Source organism: Micromesistius poutassou (genome assembly GCF_964030765.1).
Source record: "Micromesistius poutassou genome assembly, chromosome: 6".
NCBI lineage: Eukaryota > Metazoa > Chordata > Actinopteri > Gadiformes > Gadidae > Micromesistius > Micromesistius poutassou.
The window spans coordinates 18,918,868-18,939,396 of record NC_140276.1 but is presented as its reverse complement, the minus strand read 5'-3'; the positions used below and the strand labels follow the sequence as shown (position 1 = coordinate 18,939,396).

Here is a 20,529-nt window from a genome sequence, read left to right as displayed (position 1 = left end):
ACAGGCTACTGGTAGACACGTTGTCAACATGTTGATGTAGGCTGTTTGTGTAGAGTTCAGCAGGTCTCCTACCACAAACAGATGGTACATCACTGAGTGTGCCTATCTGTTGTACACAAACAGCGGTTAGTTGGTCAGTTGTTTTGAACAAACTGTTGTTTATTTGCAGCTTAAAGTCAAGTTGTAACACTTTGCAATCAGAGTACATTAATAAAGCTTTAATTTGCTTTAGAAAATGCAGTAACAAGCATCAACATTTATCATTAGAATAGGGGTTAGGGGTAGTGGGTTAAGGTTAGGGTTAGGGTTAACCCTATTAAATAATGTGCAAATGAATAAGTCAACATGAACACTATTTCCTTAGTTAACACACAATTAGTAAACATAAAATTAATTAGTAAAGGGTTACTGCACCGTTATTAAACTGTTAATTAAGTCATGTTGACTAATGTTGTAAAGTGTAAACCCATTGCACTAGTATCTGTATCTTTACACGCAAAAGAGGAAACATACTGGGAACTTACAAAGCCAACGAACAAGGCTTTCTACTTTAATATAAAAAATAAGTTACCAGACTTTTAAATAATTTAATCAAACTATATACAATAATAATAAATAAATACAATGTTGTATAATGTGATACATAATATAAAAATACATAATAGTATTGTATTTTATCTATTATATTATCTACAGCTCTGACCTGACTGTTGCTTTCCTAGCTACCATTCAACAGGTCTGGCTTTGGACATGGGCAAAATGTCTAAACCGTGAAAGGTAAATAGTGAGGATGACTACAGACCGAATGCCATTGTTTAAGTGACCAGCCAGATAATCCCTCACCTCTGCTGCTGCTTTCTCCAGAGCTCCATCTGGAAAAAGTGTTTCCTCAACTTTCACCGGGAGGATCAAAATGAAGGAAAAAGGCAATTGCATTAAGAAACACAACTAGAAAACATCCTACTTAGCTCACTAACCCACTGGAAAGGGGAGTTCATTAACCAGATAAGATGAATTGAACTTTACTACCCCAAACAGGGTATTCTGGTGTCACAGCAGATATTTAGCTGTTGTAGCTATTTGAATGTACAAAAGATAACTCTAAATCGAATAATCATCCTGTTTGCTAACAAAATAACAACATAAGGACTCAAAACGACGGAAATAGAGAAACCCTGAAGGGCTGAATATGGTTCCACGTCGACGCAACGCAAGGGGGTTTACGGACCCGTCACGTCCACGTGGACCCTCGTTGCGTCCACCACAAGGGCCTGACGTCACGTGTGCCTCCCAAAAAGTGTAACCTTGTGTAGAGGCGACACAGCAGCAAGGGCTGTGATTGGTTCGCTCACTAAAACCCGAAGCAGAACAAAAACAGGCTCACGACTGCGTCAAAGCGTCTGCATGGGCTTTGCGTTGCATTGATGTGGAACTTTAATCAGCCCTTAAAGGACTTCACAAGTTTTTCCTCGCTTGATGCCAACGCTGGGAACGCTCATTCAGAGAGGTGAGTCTAAACAAGGTCTTAAATGGTTCGCCTGATCTCACCCAGAGCCAGGCTGATGGATGATGTCCTACTACCGCTATGACATCACATGACTCGTCATCAGCTTAATTACTCATAGGAAGAACAGACTGTGGGTTTATATACTGTACTTCATTTCCGCTTGAGAGTTTGTAGCGGGGAAGGTGGGCGACATGTTTAATAATCGGAAGAAGAACAGGGCCAATACTGCTGTTCCGTCCATTAACAACAACACCCACACATGTATCAAAGCAATTCAAAGCAGTTATTTTTAGGATTTCAAGTCACTCCGGACGAATACATCCATTTGAAGGTAGGCTACGTCTCACCACATGTGTCATCAGGTGGAATTTCTAATTACAAACTATAAAGTTAACTAGAATCTGTCCCTAAACCCTTAAGGTGCTGGACTTCATGGTTAACATAAGGTGCGCCTATGTCATAAAGATCCCAGAACAAGTGCAGCTTTGTGCCTCGAGGTCAGGTTACCCAGGCAGATGTGTTGAGAAGTCAAAGGCCGCCCATAGAGATGGAAGGGGAATCTACCAGTTTAAGTTATTTTACAGTGTCTGGGATCACGTCACATGACACACAGACATGACATACACACATGCAACACACATGTGTACGCAGGCACCACACACACACACACACACACACACACACAATGCACAGGCAGACGTACAACCCGCACACACACACACACACACACACACACACACACACACACACACACACACACACACACACACACACACACAAAGACAAAAACATACGCACATGTGCAGGCCTGCAACACAGACGTGCACTGCACACTCACTCACTCCCTCACACACTCACTTCTCTTTCACTCACGTTTCTATGTTAAGTGCGCACAGTGCCCTCTGCCGGGCAGTTGTAGGCTATATTTAGTTCTAGTCTCGCATCAGTTCATATTTGATGTGATTTGTCGTTACACCTCGTGACGCCCAGTACAGTGTGGACACCACGGTGTGTGGTATTAGACACGCAGTCGCAGACAAGGAATAACCGCTGGGAGCCGTCACCTGATCTGTTGTCCATCAGTCAGTCTGACTAAATGCAGCGAGCGTGTTCACTCCGCCTTCACCTGGAAACCGGGGAGGTATCCGTTTACGTGTCGCCTCACCTGGTCTATTCACCGGCGCTCTTGGTTGTGACGAATGATACCAGGTGAGGACTCGCAGACCCGGAGCACCCACACACCTGCTGACGGAGCAGAGAGAGAGAGAGAGACACACACACATCCGGGGAGGTTTAGTGGTGGTTAAGTAACAGTTTATTTTATTTTTTTTGCACTTTCAGTTGACTGTTTGGACTACCGGAAATATCTGCTTGATTTCACTTGCATTCACCGTGCGTGAAATTGACCGTGATCCCCTCCGGCAAGTAAGTTGCGATTTGTTTTCGTTCGGTTGGCCTCAGTTGGTAAAAAAAAAGGAGCAAATGCACGGAAAAAACTGCGGTGATTCGGCGTTATAACAGCCAATAAAAAGGACTTTTATTTTTTATTATTGCAATTTATATTGTATCCTGCACAAGATGCCTGTCCAAATCCCGGACGACACGGATTTCACTTCTTTCAAAGAACAATGCGAAAACCACGAGGGATGGCTTGCCCGCTACAACAAGGGAGGCGTGACCGTGTGGTGCAGAGCGGAGGAGTGCAACACGGTGCAGAAACTCAAGGCAAGTAGGGTGCATCTCTCCCGGTGCTGCCGCACTCCCCCTCGCTGCACTGCGGCGCTGCTGTAGGCTCGAAACACAAAGATCAGTTTGAGGCTCAGCCCACACTAGTCGACTGGAGTTAGGTAATGGTCCTGAACCCCGGAACCCAGATACAGATACCGAAATCGTCACATAACTAGTTATCATAGAGTAGCCTATTGCTCATACTCGTATTTATTATTTATGCATATAGCAATCTATCCATCTGTATCTATGACTCATCTCGTTGTTTGACAGTATTTTCATGGTTTTGTTTCCCCTACAGAAGGTTCAGAACTACTCATTCCAAAATACGTGAAAGTGTAGGCTATTACATCTCATTTGAGTCCCAAAACGCCATCACATCACTTAGCGGAGGGTACAATGACATCTATACAATCTATAACTTTACATTTTTTACTTTTCCTTCAGGAAGTTTGCTCGTTCGATCCCCGGCTCCTCCTAGCTAAGGATAGAAAAGTGCAATATAAATGCAGTCCATTCACGTCTGCTCCTGATGAACTGTCACTCTGATGGATGCTCATCTCTCTCTCATCATCTATAGCAGGGAAACTCCATGGAATAATGGATTCATTGTTTCGTCAGTCAAATGTCAATGAATAATTGGCATGCCTTCATGCGATACCAAAGCCCGAAGTTGCTTCTTCAATTTGCTATAATTTTTTTTTTAAATTAATTTCACAATGATCTGTAACAGAGAAGAGACAACATCTCTTGCGTTTTGAACCTTGAGGCAGCCAATGTTATTATAGGTTCTACTTGGTAAAGAACAACCAGTATCAATTGGTTAACACTAGATGGTAGGTCATCTCTCTGATGTCATCTTCTTTGCGTTAGGTCATAGATCATCTCTCTGGTGATGGGTCCGGATAATTTGAGACTCGGAAGGACTGAACACTGATCTTGCTCTGACCCTCACTTATCCAAACTTGCTTGTAAGCAAGGTACCTCGAGCAATTGAAAATAAGCAGACGCTTCTTGCAGGTTGACAGCCAATCAGTCAATATTACAAAAATAAGTACAATAAAGGAGAATTAAAGTGAATAACTCTGCATATTAGGTAGACTTTTAGGTAGCACCTTATGCTTATGCTACTCTGCGTGCTCAAGGAGTGATCACTAATGCCACTACTGGAAAAGTCAACAACCAAATGTTGGGAACTTAGCTCTAGAGTATTCCCAACTGACCACACCAGCAGTAATGGGCATCCCAAAAACAAATTCTAAACTAGCTGGCAGCAAAGATTATTGCAGAGTAGCCTAGCCTAGCAACAAAGAACACCAAGCCTAGCCCCCCCCCCAGCCTGTATTGACCAAGTGACTGTACAGTAATTGGCACACATTGGTAACCCTCAATTGCATAATATGAAGTAAAGTACTGATTTATGTTGTACATCCCTTTAACGTTGTGGCTGTTCAAAAATATGGACGCTGTGGATGTCATTCTTATTCTAAAATGATGGAATGCTTCTAACCCAACACACCACAAACAGTCTTCACCTCTGTGGTCACGAGGTCATGGCCAGTGTTCATGTGACCAGGTACTATCCTTGCGACCGCTATCGGTGATATCAGCGGCCATCCTCAACTGTCTGTTTCTGTAGTACAGGAACTCCTTAAGAACAACGATAGTCTACACACACAGGCAAACACACACACAGATGATCCACAACTCACAAACAGAGCGTAAAAGGGTTAGGGTTAGCTTAGGGATGTGGCTAGCTGGACATATGATGCGTGCCTAGAGGGTTAAAGGTTGAAACTCATTAAAGTTAGTGCAAGGTAAAAGTCGTCATGTTTCATTCACAGGAATGGTCAAGGCATCCAGCTACCTGTATGTGGTCTAGCGGTTCTTTGTCTTTGAATAATATATATCATAACTAATGGCATCTTCGACATGTACCAACTGAGTCTCCACTAATATGATAAGCCAAATCTGAATTGACTGGATGCATGTCGTGTCACGTACAACGCACATTATGCAAGGCTCATGCTGGAGGTAATGCATTAGAAAGCAGGGGGCAGGATAGTGTAATAGCTAGAGACGGGAGATTAACTCCCAGCTGAAGGGTACTGGGTATGCTCCTTAATTGCGTGTCTGAATTCCCTGTAAGTCGGTTTGGATAAAAGCGTCTAATAAAGGGCATCTACTGTTGTTATTGTAGATAATGGAGGCTGTAAGCCAAGGTTGGGCTATGCTTGTAAAAATGATGAGCTCTTAATGCCTCAAGTTGGCTGGAATCATACCCACCATCTTGACTTAGTTTTTCATATAAGTGTAATCAAGACATCCTTGAGAAGTATGATTTTATGCAGGGGGTGATCAATCTACAAATCAGGTAGGCTTTTAGGCAGCAACATATGCTAGCCTATAGCAGCAAAGAACACAGCAGACTAGCCTAGCCAAGCAACAAAGAACACCAAAGGAGCACAGACTAGCCTAGCTTAGCAACACATAAAACCAAAGTAGCAGAGCCTAGCGACAAAGTACACCAAAGGAACACAGATTAGCCTAATCTATTTTAGCATCACATAGCACTAATGGAACACAGACTAGCCTTTCAGAAAGGAGCAACAAAGGTACAGACTAATCTAGCCTTGCATCATAAGCACCAATGGTACACAGATTAGCCTAGCCTGGCTTCAATGGATACTGTAGCTTATACTATAGCCTGGCTTGGCTAGCCGAGAGCACCAACACGGCCTATCCTACCAGCGGTGAACTCCATGACCATGGAGCCTAGCCAGCCTAACGGCACAGAACACCACAAAAGCACAGAACATCGAAACACAGATTAGCCCAGCCCGACAGTGATGAACACACCAAGAACACTAGCATAGCCATGTCAAATGCCTCAGGTCTCTCCACGAGTCTGCAGGCCACGGATGAACACGTGAGCTTGCTAAAAGATTCAGGTGGAAAAGAGGATGGTCACTAGTGAGCTGGAACATGAGTAGCGTTGGTGTTGCTGAACCCCAGGTAGCCCTGCCAAGTTCTCTTCCAACTAGGTATTCTTACATTACTCAGTTCCCAGAAAAACACTGCCATGGCTTATTCAGATTACTTAATTGATCGGGGTGACATGGTCACTGGTGCTGAACTAAACTTCTGTGGTTCCTAAAAGTCTCCCATTCACACCCATGTATCTAAAGCCAAAGTACAAATTTATCGCCACAACCTGATATTCTGGTTGTACTGATTTAGCTAGTTGGTTAACCCAATAAGATTTTTGCGTTGTTTGCAGTATCCAAAACAACCTAATTATCAACATTGGTGTTTCTGTCTTAATGTGATATTCTGGGAAAATCTTGGCCCGTAGACCTATAACGTTCCGTTCCCCTAAGACAGGGCAAAGATAATGAGGATGATTTTAGGAACGGGTTGAATAATTCAGTTGGTCTTACAGGAGCAGCCAGGCGCATCTTCTCACACATTAAATATTAAATGTTCTGCAGGCGGTGACGACACTACATACCAATGACAAGAGGGAGACAGGGAGGAGAAATTTGGAGGTTGTTGGGGTCATTGAACATTCAGACTGGTGGATGTGATGGAGGTGCCTTTTTTGCCTTAAAAAAAAAAAGTAGAGTAGAGTACAGTAGAGTATCTTCTGAGTGTCAATCGGTTAAAGCTTGGGATTAGACATAAACATCGTTCCATTCTTGTAGTGCTCTGTATCTTTAGAGCATGTTATTATTTCACAATGTAATTCCATAATAATAATAAAACATAACTAATAATTCCCCTTATGTATCACAATAACAATGATGTGAGTGTCCTTGTAAAATGGCTTTAGAGCTGCATTGGCTGGTCTCTTTTTATTTTGGAGAGGCAGAGAGATGGATTCATTAATGTTTAAGGGGGGTGCAGGAGAATCGTGCTGATTGAGTTACACGCGGCCTGTCTTTGCTGGGTTAGCCGGCTACAGTGTCTGATATCTGCTGCTCAGACCAGGGTACAGTAGGACACCGAATCGACCCTCATGAGATTAGTGGAAAAATGTTATGACCTACTTCCTCCATCCTCTTGAACTCCACCACCACTCCCCCCCCCCCCCCCTCACCCGAGTTTCTGCTTACATATACACACATATACACTGTGTTGTGTTTAGTTTTGCTGAGACACTATACTTGTCCCCTGCCACAGTTCAACTTCACACCACAGTGTTAAACAAATGGGGGGGGGTCATGTTATCCCAACAATGGAGGGACTGCAATTGTCCAATACATGCATACTTTTATGCCTTTCTCCATGACTCTCAGTATTTAAACAGGTTTGTTTAAGATATTGACAATTGCAAAACTGCCTGGCTCCTGAAATATATGTATTTCTCTCTCTCTCTCTCTCTCTCTCTCTCTCTCTCTCTCTCTCTCTCTCTCTCTCTCTCTCTCTCTCTCTCTCTCTCTCTCTCTCTCTCTCTCTCTCTCTCTCTCTCTCTCTCTCTCTCTCTCTCTCTCTCTCTCTCTCATATTCATATATATATATATATATATATATAGTAAGTAAGTAACTCTGATTAAGCACTATTGACCCTGCTAGAACATCAGTGTGTGGTCTCTCTGTTATAACTGAACAGACCGCTGGACTGATGAAGTGCTCAGAGATTTCCACGGTTGTTCCCATGGTCGATAACGCGCTGCTTTGCTTTAATACGTCTGCAGAGTAATCACCCATTATATTGTTGTAGACCGTCTGCATCAAGCGGGCTCTGCCTCATTATGGCCAAATGGTACTCCAGTGCTGAACCGTCGCTGCTGAATACTGCTCAGTTTTCCATTCAGTTTTGTTAATTTGGCTGACTACGCTTTTATCCAAAGCGACTTATAAGCAAGGCGGATCAATTATAAGCATGCTATCAGAATTGGAGTCACTACACAGTAAACAACATAGTTCTGCATTACCTAGTAAAAAAAACAAAAAACACAGAGCACAGTGTAGAGTAGCTATAAGAATCAGAATGAATTTATTAATTTGTTTTTGTTTCTTGTTCTCATGAGTAGTGAAGCCTTCAAATAGATTCAGCGTTTTAAAGGCCTCTCTCTCTGCACGGGTTTCAGATGCGGATCACATGTAAAGACGTGCGGGCGGATACGATGTATGACGTCCTCCATGACACCAGCTACCGCAAGAAGTGGGACACCAACATGATTGACACCTACGATATCGGACGACTCACCGTCAATGCAGACGTCGGCTACTACTCCTGTAAGACTCGCCATTTATTTATTTCTTCTTTTTATTTTCTTTTGCCATGGATTACTACATGTGTAGAGGGAGAGCAACAGAGAAATATCCAAAACAAACAGACATACATAAGTGCATGGGAAACGGAGTTAAACCAGAAAGTGCACTGTAGGCCAAATCCCTGTTTAATGTAGGACAGTCTTATGCAGAGGGAATCTGTCTCACAGAATATGAAATATAATCGAGTGTGACAAGAGGAATCAAAACTAACCCATTTGAGGACCATAGCTATCCTCACGTAGTTGACTTATTGCCGTGTGTGTTGAGAAGACATATCGTGTACACTGTATATTAATATTCAAAACAAAAATGTTATGTCAACTTAATAGATGGGTATGTACATACATACTGAACAATTTCAATCCCTCCATTGGGTTGTAACAACATCACCCATTTGTATAAAAGTATTTGGTGACAACAGGGGACAGGTACAGTGTAGAGAGAAAGGGACGTGGCATATCTCTATGTGGGATCCGGAGACCTTTGATCATCTTTTGTATCTCGAGGGGTTCCAACACAACAAACAAAGAGACCGGTCTGGAAATCATAATGCGGTCGCCCCCTCACTAACACAACCAACAGTAAACAGGAAATGGATCCCCTCTGGCGTCCTGAAACTCTACCCCGAGCTCTTCTCAACAAACCTTCCATTGCATACCTGTTGACCTAGGCAAGGCAAGGCAACTTTATTTATATAGCACTTTTCATACACAAGGCAGACTCAAAGTGCTTCACATATAAACATTGTCATACAATAAAAGAAAATAATAGATAAGTAAAAAAAAAAAAAAGAAAAAGTAAAATAGATAGAAAATAAAGGCAAAGTTAAAAAAAACATTTTAGAAAGTGCAATGTATTTAAGATCAACAGTCTCTGATACCCACTCCGACCTGACCTAAAGGAACTTGGTCCTTACCCACGTCGGGACTCCGACCCAACCTAAAGGAACTTGGTCCTTACCCACGTCGGGACTCCGACCCGACCTAAAGGAACTTGGTCCTTACCCACGTCGGGACTCCGACCCGACCTAAAGGAACTTGGTCCTTACCCACGTCGGGACTCCGACCCGACCTGAAGGAACTTGGTCCTTTCTCTGGGACTCAACCCAGATTCTAGGACTCTAACCCAGTCTCTCTGGTATCAGATCATGTATCTCTCTGGTAAAAATAGAAAATAAAGGCAAAGTTAGTAATAAAATAGAAAATAAAGGCAAAGTTGTTTGTTTGTTTTAAAAGCTGTCAGAATTGGGACAAGTCTTAAATCCTCAGGGAGTTTATTCCAGCTATTTGTTGCATTGTAACTAAATCCTGGTTCCCCATGTTTCCTGTTGACTCTGGAGATAATTAACAGATTGGTCTCAGAAGATCTTAGTGGTCTAGAAGGCTTATGAAGTGGAAGCATATCAGTTAAATATTTTGGCCCTAAACCATGTAGGGATTTATAGGTTAGCAACATGATTTTAAAATCAATTCTCTGACATACAGAGAGCCAATGTAACGATTTAAGAATTGGTGTAATATGTTCAATTTTTTTGGTCTGTTAGAACTCTAGCAGCAGCATTCTGAACAAGCTGTAGTTGCCTTGAGAGACCATTTCAGTAATCAAGCTTACTAGTGATAAAGGCATGTACAAGTTTTTGTAAGTCTTCGGTGGACATGAGCCCTCTAAGTTTTGCTACGTTTTTAAGGTGATAATATGCAGATTTTGTAACTGATTTGATGTTTCTGGCTTTCTGGCTTTGATTGAGGTTTTCAGGGACAGAGAGTGAAGGTGTTGGGTCACTTTAAGCCTTTCGGTTTTAGCACCAAATACAATTATCTTGGTTTTGTCCTCATCTGTTGACCTAGTGGACACACACTATGAACTCTGGGTAAAAGGCAGAAGAAGACATACATCCACACACATTACAGGGAAATCTAGGGATGGCGTGGAGACCTGAATGACCAGTTTAATATGGAAGGCTGACCTGACATTGTTACCTGCAGGCTTTGTTTACACTGCGCTTTATTACCGTTTTGTCTAATGTAATGCTATTCTTGACTTGTACCCTATGTATGCTTTTTCATTGCAGCAGAAGACAACAAACTAATGATAAATATCTGCATTGTAAATATTAACACATTTTCCTAGAACCCAGAACCTTTTGGATGAAACACCCTAACCACTACTAGACTATCCTGCTCCCATCCTGCCATAATTATATTGATCTAATAATTATTGATTATAAATGGTAACTCTCAGATGGTTAGATTCCAACTGTTTGGAACCATCCATGATTCCAAAACAGTTTCATCCATGCTTAGAACTTGATATACGCAAAAGGTTTCCATGAAATGATTAGTAATCAAATGTAAATACGACTATTGGGAGTTTACCTGAACCAGGCCTATTCACTGTGTCTTGTGTCTCCTCAGGGAAGTGTCCGAGTCCACTGAAGAACCGAGACTTTGTAACCATGAGATCCTGGTTACCACTTGGCAACGACTACCTCATAATCAACTACTCTGTCAAACACCCCGTACGTCTTTCCTTCTCTACGTCTGTCCTTGTCGCCCGTTGAATCGTTAATATCGGATGTTCAAGACAAGAGGACAATCTATGGGAGCATGTCTCGGGCTGCTGTGTTTATTTTCACTTGGTTTGCTATGTTTTATTTCACCGGCATACCTTTTTCTAATTAATTTAATTTGCCCGGCAAACAGTGGTAGGCTTTGATTTGTTCACAGCAATGGTAACAATGTAGACACTGACTGATCCATGGGACAAATGTCTAGGGAACTTACTGGATTGTAGTAGTACCAAGTGGTGCCATTTAAACTCCAGGGTCGACTCTTTTCCTCACTGCTCGTCTATTCTGTTCAATTCTACTCTACTCGGTTCTACTTTACTCTGTTCTACTCACCTTTTCTCCTCTACTCTACTCTTCTTTTCTTTCGTACTTTACTGTCACTCAACTTCCTTGTCTCTTCTTTCTTTGTGTCTACTTCTGTGCACTTCAATGTTCATTAATCACCATAACTATGGATCATTATTGGCACTTATCAATGAGTGTATATATATATTTTTTAATTTTTACTATAAATGTGTTTTAATTAAAGAATGCAATTCTCATTTCGTATTCGAAAGAAACCAGTATATTCTGACATTGTTTTTCATCTTATTTTGGGGGGGGCAAGTCAAATAATGTGCTAGGCCAAAGGAATGATTTTGTAGACCGCAGCTGCTACGGAGTTGTGTGTTTTAAGAACATTCAACCATTCCACTCCTTACAGCAACACCCTCCCAAGAAGGACTACGTCAGAGCAGTCTCACTGCTCACCGGCTATCTGATCCAGTCCAACGGGCCCAGTAGCTGCACTCTCTACTACCTGACCCAGGTAGACCCCAAAGGTGAGGTCACCCTGTACCAACTGACCCCGGTAAACCTGTGAGGTGAGGTCACACCTGCTCACACCTGGGCAGAGGTGTATGCTTATATTTTTAGGTTATATATTTGGCGGCATGAGCGCAGACACACAGACACAGAGAAAGAGTAGCTGAGATAGCAAAACACTTGGCTGAGCTCCAGCAGTAGACACTGTTTTGAGAACACAGAAGCACAGGGTGAGTGTATATGGAGGACTTCCCAACGCTTTTACAAAAGAGCAGGGCAAAGTAATGCAATAAACGCACCGTGGGATGCAGTGCCTTGTGTGCCAGCAGCCGTGCGTGTGGGGCGCGCTCCGTGCTGAGAAACAGGAAGTCTTTGAAGCGCCAGCTCCCTCGGAGAGCTGGCAGATGCATGTTTTATCAAAACCTGCCGACATCAGCACATTTCCCACCTCGCTCCCAGCTATCTGTCCTGGGTCGTTATTATCTGCCACCTACGATTTGCATGTGGGGAATATTAGCTGTTGTATGCTTTTGTGTGTTTGTGTTGTAGTATGAATAGGTCTATTTTCATCTGTGTTGTGTTGAAGAGTAATGTTTGTGTCGATTGACCATATGTGTGTTGTCTTGGAGAGCAGGATGTGTGTTTTGCATGAACCAGCTTTAATAATGTGTCAGTTTAGTCTGTGTATACATGACTTTATGTTTCTATATTCATTCTGCATTTGTTTTTGTGTGATAGATGGGAGAGAATTTCTAGTGTGTGTGTGTGTGTGTGTGTGTGTGTGTGTGTGTGTGTGTGTGTGTGTGTGTGTGTGTGTGTGTGTGTGTGTGTGTGTGTGTGTGTGTGTGTGTGTGTGTGTGTGTGTGTGTGTGTGTGTGCAGTGAAGCCAAGTGTGCTTTGAACCACTCCTCAGTGTATCAACATCCAGAATGGCAACTCATACCCGGTGTGTGTGTTTTAACGGATGTGTACTCTTGGTGTGTATGTAGGATCCCTGCCCAAGTGGGTGGTCAACAGAGCGTCCCAGTTTGTCGCTCCGAAGGTAACCATCCATCTAACACGGCTATGATGTGCCTCCACTATATTCCATTATATTATCTATACACACGTTAACACAATCCCAATATTTATTGTTATTTACAAACTATCAGTATGTTATCTTGGTAAAGCCTAGTTTACCAAGTGATTTGTGAGGCCAAATAAAGGCTCATGTTTTTTTTCTAACTTTTTTTAAAAATAAATATGAAGCAAAATTTAACACATAAGCCTAAGCAAAAAATCTAGAATGATCTTGTCAGAAACAGAGGCAGAGAATCTAGAATGATCTCAATAAATTACAACCTCATAGAAGCAGAAAATCAATTTTAAGGTTTGAACCAAACCAGTTGAAACCGGTTAGAGCCATAGGTGGCAGCAGGTAATCCAGACAGAACTATTTTCAGTTGGAACCAGCAAAAATCCTAGTTGATGCATTCTAGACTAGCTGAACCCCTCTCCATCCCTCATGAACACCAACCCACCCACACCGCCTCCTCCTCCTCCCACTCCACCCAGGCCATGAAGAAGATTTACAAGGCATCCCTGAAGTACCCCGAGTGGAAGCGGAAGCACAACCCCAGCCTGAAGCCCTGGATGTATCCCGAGCAGAACACACTGCCCTGCGTCAGCGTGGCCGACCTGACACTGCAGCGAGCAGACTCCCTGGAGAACATCGACGAGAGCAGCCTCAACGAGGAGAAGGCTCACCACAGCGAGGAGGAGGACTGAGGAGGAGAGTGGGAGGCTCACCACAGCGAGGAGGAGGAGGAGGAGGAGGAGAGTGGGAGGCTCACCACAGCGAGGAGGAGGAGGAGGAGGAGGAGAGTGGGAGGCTCACCACAGCGAGGAGGAGGAGGAGGAGGAGGAGAGTGGGAGGCTCACCACAGCGAGGAGGAGAGTGGGAGGCTCACCACAGCGAGGAGGAGGACTGAGGAGGAGGAGGAGAGTGGGAGGCTCACCACAGCGAGGAGGAGAGTGGGAGGCTCACCACAGCGAGGAGGAGGACTGAGGAGGAGGAGGGAAGCTGCTTTTGTTCTCGTTAGCGATCGTTTCTCTTGCTTTCAGAATCTGAGTGACAGATTGTCTGAGAATGGGATTTGAGTGTTTGGCTGACTGACTGAGCGTCTGTCCGATTAGTCCTGAGTGACCGTCTGTCTGACCGGATGTCTGACTGACTTCCGGTCTATGTCTTTCTGATTGTCCATCAGGATGAGATGATTGTGTGTCTGCCCGTCTATCTCTGTCTAATCTTTCTGTCTGTCAATGAAGTTTATTTTCTTCTCTTTGCAAGTTGAGGGGGGAGGGAGAGAGGCGGAGAAATAAATATGACCTCTGCATGTTTAGAACATTTAAGACAGAAGTGAATGCATGTTGATTCGGTTCCTCTTGAGTATGAAATGCTCCTAACTTCCGGGAACATTCTGTATTACTCATTTATTTTGTCTGACTGTTTAACTGAAAATAATTTTCCTATCAAGCCTCAGCAGGATTGTTTTTTCCTTCTATTTGGGTATGTAAATATATTATATATGATATTTCGTTTCCTTATGCAGTGAGATAAATAATTATATAATAAATCAAATATCAGTTTCTTAAGCTGCAGTGCCCTCTAGTGGAGAAGTTGCATGATTGCCATATAAGTGGAATGGGATGTGCACTATAACATATAGGGGCTTAAAAGCTACCCGTCGCGCTTGTGCGACTGATTTTTAGGGTGTGCTTGGATTGGTTAATAGATTGTATAATTTGTTTGGAAATGATTACCATAAGCAAAAGACTTGAACTCGCCTACCGGGCTGACTACAGTATCCAAAACAGACGACAGGAGGCTTCTACAATGGCAGCGTGAATGACATGTACAGAGAATAGTAAAACACCAAATCTCAGGGGACGGGGAACAACGGGCAATCCTTTGTTTAGTTGTTAATGTAAAGACGTTCCCCCGTTTGTCAATAAACTTATTTTTCTGTCTCAAAATCAAATGCTGGCTTGTTCTTTGTGTGGTGATATTATATAGGCCTATATTTATAAAATATAGCAATAACATGACATGCCGTTTTCCATTCATATCCAAAATAGGTCTAAATTTCACCAACACAGTGTAGGCCTACTAAAACTCCTACTTGATTAGTGAGCTTGTTTTTCCCCTGCGGCGTTGAGGGAACCGTTTATATATCCTCCTTTCCTACGTAGAAACACAGCTGTGCTCCAAACTACTCCAATCTGTATTGTCTCAGCCGCTTCCGGTTTCCCGTCTGCATCACTGAGATTGTCGTTGGGCCCACGAAGAGGAAACTCAATCGTTGTCCAACTTCTCACACTGGAGTCTCATTCAGGCCCCCTGTGTGTCCGTGCGTGTGTGTTCTGCGTGGCCTATGACCGGGTTGTCAACGTGAGGGTCGGCGCGCCCTGGCAGGCCTCGAGAAGGCACTGAAAGGCCGCCCGAAACTGCTTGGTAAGTGTGTGGGGAAATAATGCTGAAAATAGTGTAGAAAAACTGAATTTTACAATAATTGTATTAACATAGGCTTTCAATGAAACATTGTTTGAATCCTCTATGGTTTTGGGCTAGGTAAATGTTCAATGTGTGGTTTATTCAGATACAAAGTAAATGTCACTCTGGAGGTGGTTCATGAAGCATTAGTGATGGCTCGTTTGCGAACGAATCAGTTCGAGCGAACGACTATTTAACATGAACGAACTGACCTGATTCCCCGTTTCAGTTTGTATCGTTCATTCGCCGAGACCCGACTCCCAGCTCCACCCACTAGTCGCTGACTCGCGAGTCGCCGTTCGTTCACTGACTGTGTTTAGCGGTGAAGACTCGAGGACTGAGAAGTCACGGGAGTCAGCCGGGCAACAACATCCCGATTCCGAACATGAAGCGCTCCTCAGCTAAAAGGAACTTAGTTAATGTTGTGTTGATTAATGACCGTTGCACCATTGCACAATTGTGATTCATTTGAGAATCTCAGCTGTGTCTGACCGACTCAGCTGAGAACTGTGCATTCGCGATTCGTTTGAACGAGAACGAGGGAGGAGCTGAGTCTGACTCAGTTACTGAGAACCATGATTCACCGCTACCGGAAATGCGAACGAACGAACGAACGACTCTTCTTGCCGAACTGACTGACGCAAACTGATACATTCAAACGAATCATGAAATCCACCACTAGTCCATATAGTGTGTAACAGTGACCGCCCCCTTTTTGAACAGCTCTGGTTCCGTAAATTTCCAATTTATTTTCACCGTCGACTTTTCGTAAAATCGTTATATAAAGAGAATTAAGCATGCAATCAAGCCAATCGGTCATGACCATAAAACTTTGATTCGGGGCAAAAAATTATTTGGAAAACGGAAGAAAAGGCAAAGGTACAAGACTGTACATTATTTTTGTGAACGAGTGAAGTAACTACTCAGCCCATAAACCATTACGAACCTTTTCGCAATGGTTTAAATAAAATGATTCTACTTCGTTTAAGAATGCTTGATTCTGATTGGCTGGGAGGAGGGCATTAACCCGGCAGGTTGCCCGCTGACTTGTCGTTGTAGGCCTACTTGCTGCTGACTGAGCACAGCGTCATCAAATAGTAGATCAATACGCCGTTATTTTTTCTGTCACAGAAATTTCAAACATGAGGTCCATTGTAAAAATAAACCTTGTTTAAAAAAGTTTCTAAAATGTGTCGGAAATCTATCGGAGGGTCAGTCGAGACATAGTTTCGCACGTTATTAAACTAGTGATCAGATGCAGCATTGTGTGGTTGCTATAGAAACTAATTAGCTACAACTGAGCTTTTGAACTTTTTGAGGGCGTTGAACTCAAACAGAGTATACAGAGTATTTAATAAGCATGCAATACGAATAAGAAAAAGCATAATTATTCAAGTATTTGAATTGTTTTATTATGTTGGCAAGCAAGAAGTAGAATAAACGGGATAATCACCTCAAGGCAGGGCAATAAACTGTTTGATATGCCCGGCTCGTTCGTCTCGGGCGGTAACCTTCCACGAGCCGAGCTGTTTATTGCCCTGCCTTGAGGTGATTATCCCTTACATAACAATAAAGCATAAACCTCCACGTCATGCAGTGTTGCTAGTTTTGCGAGTAGACTTTGATGTCTGATTATTAACATCTATCTTATTATAGAGGCCGTATAGTTTCTTTATTTGTGCATGTTTTGTCGTTATGTTTTGTGGTTGCAGGGTAGGTAGATAAAGGTGATGGAACAATTGGCCAGGAAGATTTGTGTCTTTAATACAGGCTAGTCTCATTGATGCTAAGCACACCTTGCTTGCAGCGTCAAATACTGAGAAATTATAGCCACAATTCAGACTCCCCATTACAATACATTACAATACAAACATTAAAAACTCGACTTGGTGAATTGAATGTAAAGCTGACGACGGCTCACTGAAATTCATGTTCTGTGGAACGTAGTGGTCAGGAACTGTGTGTGTGTGTGTGTGTGTGTGTGTGTGTGTGTGTGTGTGTGTGTGTGTGTGTGTGTGTGTGTGTGTGTGTGTGTGTGTGTGTGTGTGTGTGTGTGTGTGTGTGTGTGTGTGTGTACACAGTATATAAAGATGTGCACACACACACACACACACACACACACACACACACACACACACACACACACACACACACACACATTAAACATTATGTTGGTGAGCATATACACACATAGATGTATAGAATATGAAAGAGAATATACAAAAACACAGAGACCCAGAGAGACGCACGCACACGCACACACAATCACTTACTTGTATTATGCTGGTGCTGGTGGTAATCTAGGCACCATAAACCAGGAGGTCAATCTGTCAATTCCTTTAACTTGAGGGCTTTTCGCTGAGAAGGAAGCCACAGCCCCTCCGGTTTGGTCACCCCCACCACACTATCTTCTGGAGATCGAGTTGTCTTCCACTCCACATCGCCCAGACGGCCGTCTCGGATAATTGAATAGCGCCTGTGCCTTTAAGAGTTTGGGAACAGCTTTCTGGAGAACTTCACTGAGCGTCGCCGCGAAGTTATCGCGGTGTCCACCACCACGCACACCCACAAGTCTCTGTCCACACCAACCCGTCCAAACTGAACGAACACAAGCGAGCTCCTAATTCCGTTAGAACACAAACAGCGAGAGACGCGCACAGGCAGAGACTCACTGAATATGGTAAGGCTTACCAACTTCTATTTGTTCCAAAATCATTCATCGCATTCACCAGTCTAGTTGTTCATATCGTGTTTGATATCCTCTTTCCCTAGATGGGAAATAGTTGCTTTCATCCGAATGTCAAGCGTAACTTGTGATAAGTCAGATGTTGTCTTTATTGCGGCTATGCTATGGAGAAGTACAGCATTGGTTCGTTTGAAACGATGTAGCTGTGTTTTTGTGTGTGTGTGTGTTTATGTGTTTTTGAATGGGAGGTTATTATGCAGCGGCAATTTGTGCGCGCATATAAAGCTCCACTCTTTTTCAGTCATGTCCTTAATGAGAAAGCTGCTGAATCTCAATTGGAAAACGATGAAGGAATGCATTTCCTCCAATGCGCTAAACCAGCTTATTATTATGTCAAAGATCTGACACCTGCAATAAATAAGTATTATTTTGTCCCACCAAAGGAAATATTATCGGTGTCAGACAGCAAAACAAAGAACAAATTTGTGTATTCACGAATATTTCATAAATGAGGAAGAATAGTTCGAAAATGCTCTGTGACCACCAAAATAGTTCATATCCAAAAACTGAGTAGCTTACATATTCACAGTACATTTTTGGTTTATTTTGTTTTTGTATTCCAGTATCTACAACCCAATGTTCACTCAAACACACACAAATTGACTACAGCAATTGATTTTTGCTGTAGTCAAGTGCAAATACGAGAATTGGTCAAGGGCCTAGACAGTGAAAACGGCTGGAATGTACAGTAGCCTAATCCTACATATGTATTCAAAAGTGGAAGTTAATGTCTAGTAGTAGTCAACCAATAATTGTTAAAGGACTGAACTTCTCTGTTTCAATCCACAAGTTGGTCTGGCTCTGGTATTGCATCATGACTCCAGTCATCTATGGCAGAATACTGTGCTGAGCGTCACCGTTGGTGTGAAATAAATGGTTGTTATTGTGTATAGCTGCGCTGCTTGTGTCACTGTGTAGATGACTCAGATCTGACCCACTACCAGTGGCTACAGTGACTGACAACCTGTGTCTGAATGCGTCTGTAAAGGCAGTTGTTGGATATTCATTGGAACGGTCAAATGGGGTTGTCATGGTCTAACATTCGTCAAGCTGTCTCTGAATCTACTTTTTAAAAATGTGTTTTTGATGACTGATTACGAATTTCACTTCATAGTTATTAATCAGACACTTTTATTTAAAGCTTTGTATAGCGATTTATTCCTTTATATGAGGCCACTAATGAGCAGGTACGGTTTAGGGGCATCTTGCTCAAAGATGCCTATGGTAAGGCCACTGGCATCGAGGTCTGAACACTATACGTTTGGCTGGGAGTCAAACATCCTCTGTCTCTGTCTCGGTCTGTCTCTGTCTCTGTCTCTTGCTTTGCTTTGATTGGATCCCCTGCCTTTAGTCCAATCACGTGAGGGCAGGAAAGTACAAAACTTAACAAAGTTAGATGCCTACCACAGCCTCCCCCACAGTCGGCTCAATGTTTTCAAGCAAAAAAGTCTTTAGAAACATTTGCACGTGTTATTTTATTGAAGTGGAGCGGGAGAAGGGGGGTGGCTGCTTTGCCCATAGGTGCCTCATGTTCCCTGATGGTAGGAGATAGAGTTCAGTGTTTAGTCCCAATTCATGTACTTTAAACACCATCCACCTGCCTTTTCAATGAGTTCTTGACACACAGTGGGAAATGTCATCTTCATGCAAACCAGCTTCCTCCATTTGATCTCCTTCAGTTGTATCATTAGGCACCAGTAGCCTCCACCCCCCCCCATCCCTCCACTGTGTGTGTGTGTGTGTGTGTGTGTGTGTGTGTGTGTGTGTGTGTGTGTGTGTGTGTGTGTGTGTGTGTGTGTGTGTGTGTGTGTGTGTGTGTGTGTGTGTGTGTGTGTGTGTGTGTGTGACACTAAACAACTGATCCCAGAGGCTTAATCTGATCCCAAAGTTAATTTCACAATCTTATTACCCTTGTATTTTTAAAACACACCTCCATCAGGCTGTTAAGTTGTAAAGTGTGGGTGGGTGTGTATTATTGCCTTTTCATGTTCTCACAAATCTCTGCTAAGGAGCTGCAGAATGCAAAGCCCTGCAGCGCTAATTATGTTGTCATCGGGCATTTTACTTTAATTGCTGATAAACCTTTTCATGAAGAGCAGGAGTTCTGATTCTCACACACATGCACACGCACACGCACATACACAGTTGTGGAAATGCACTTGAACTCTCTATCTCATTCCTACTCAAAGTGCTCTGGTTCCTCAGAAACAGAAACCATAGCTCCAGTCACTTCCTCTCCAAGGGCCCCTCAGGAGCCTCCCTATCTCCCCATCTCCCCATCTTGTGTGCTCCAACTCTGGGGTGTCATTTTGGGTGGTGCTCTGTACATGCATAGCAGGACCGCACCACATGATTACTACTTA

The 20,529-nt window shown here is 43.0% G+C and overlaps 2 protein-coding genes across 3 annotated transcripts in view; both read left to right on the top strand.

Annotated features, from left to right (window-relative positions):
* Nucleotides 1–3,085: 3,085 nt before the first annotated feature.
* Nucleotides 3,086–13,655, top strand: stard15 (StAR-related lipid transfer (START) domain containing 15; the record flags this gene model as incomplete). Its single annotated transcript, XM_084470000.1, has 6 exons — nt 3,086–3,232; nt 8,329–8,476; nt 10,930–11,033; nt 11,788–11,905; nt 12,878–12,930; nt 13,443–13,655. 6 exons carry the CDS (start codon nt 3,086–3,088, stop codon nt 13,653–13,655), a joined length of 783 nt encoding a protein of 260 aa, XP_084326126.1.
* Nucleotides 13,656–17,896: 4,241 nt separating this feature from the next.
* The window catches only part of arap3 (ArfGAP with RhoGAP domain, ankyrin repeat and PH domain 3), a 50,228-nt gene continuing 47,595 nt past the window's right edge, over nt 17,897–20,529 (top strand). For both annotated transcript variants that reach the window (XM_084469786.1, XM_084469785.1), the window contains exon 1: nt 17,897–18,100. The gene's annotated coding sequence lies outside the window, so the exon portion shown is untranslated. The remainder of the gene's footprint in view (nt 18,101–20,529) is intronic.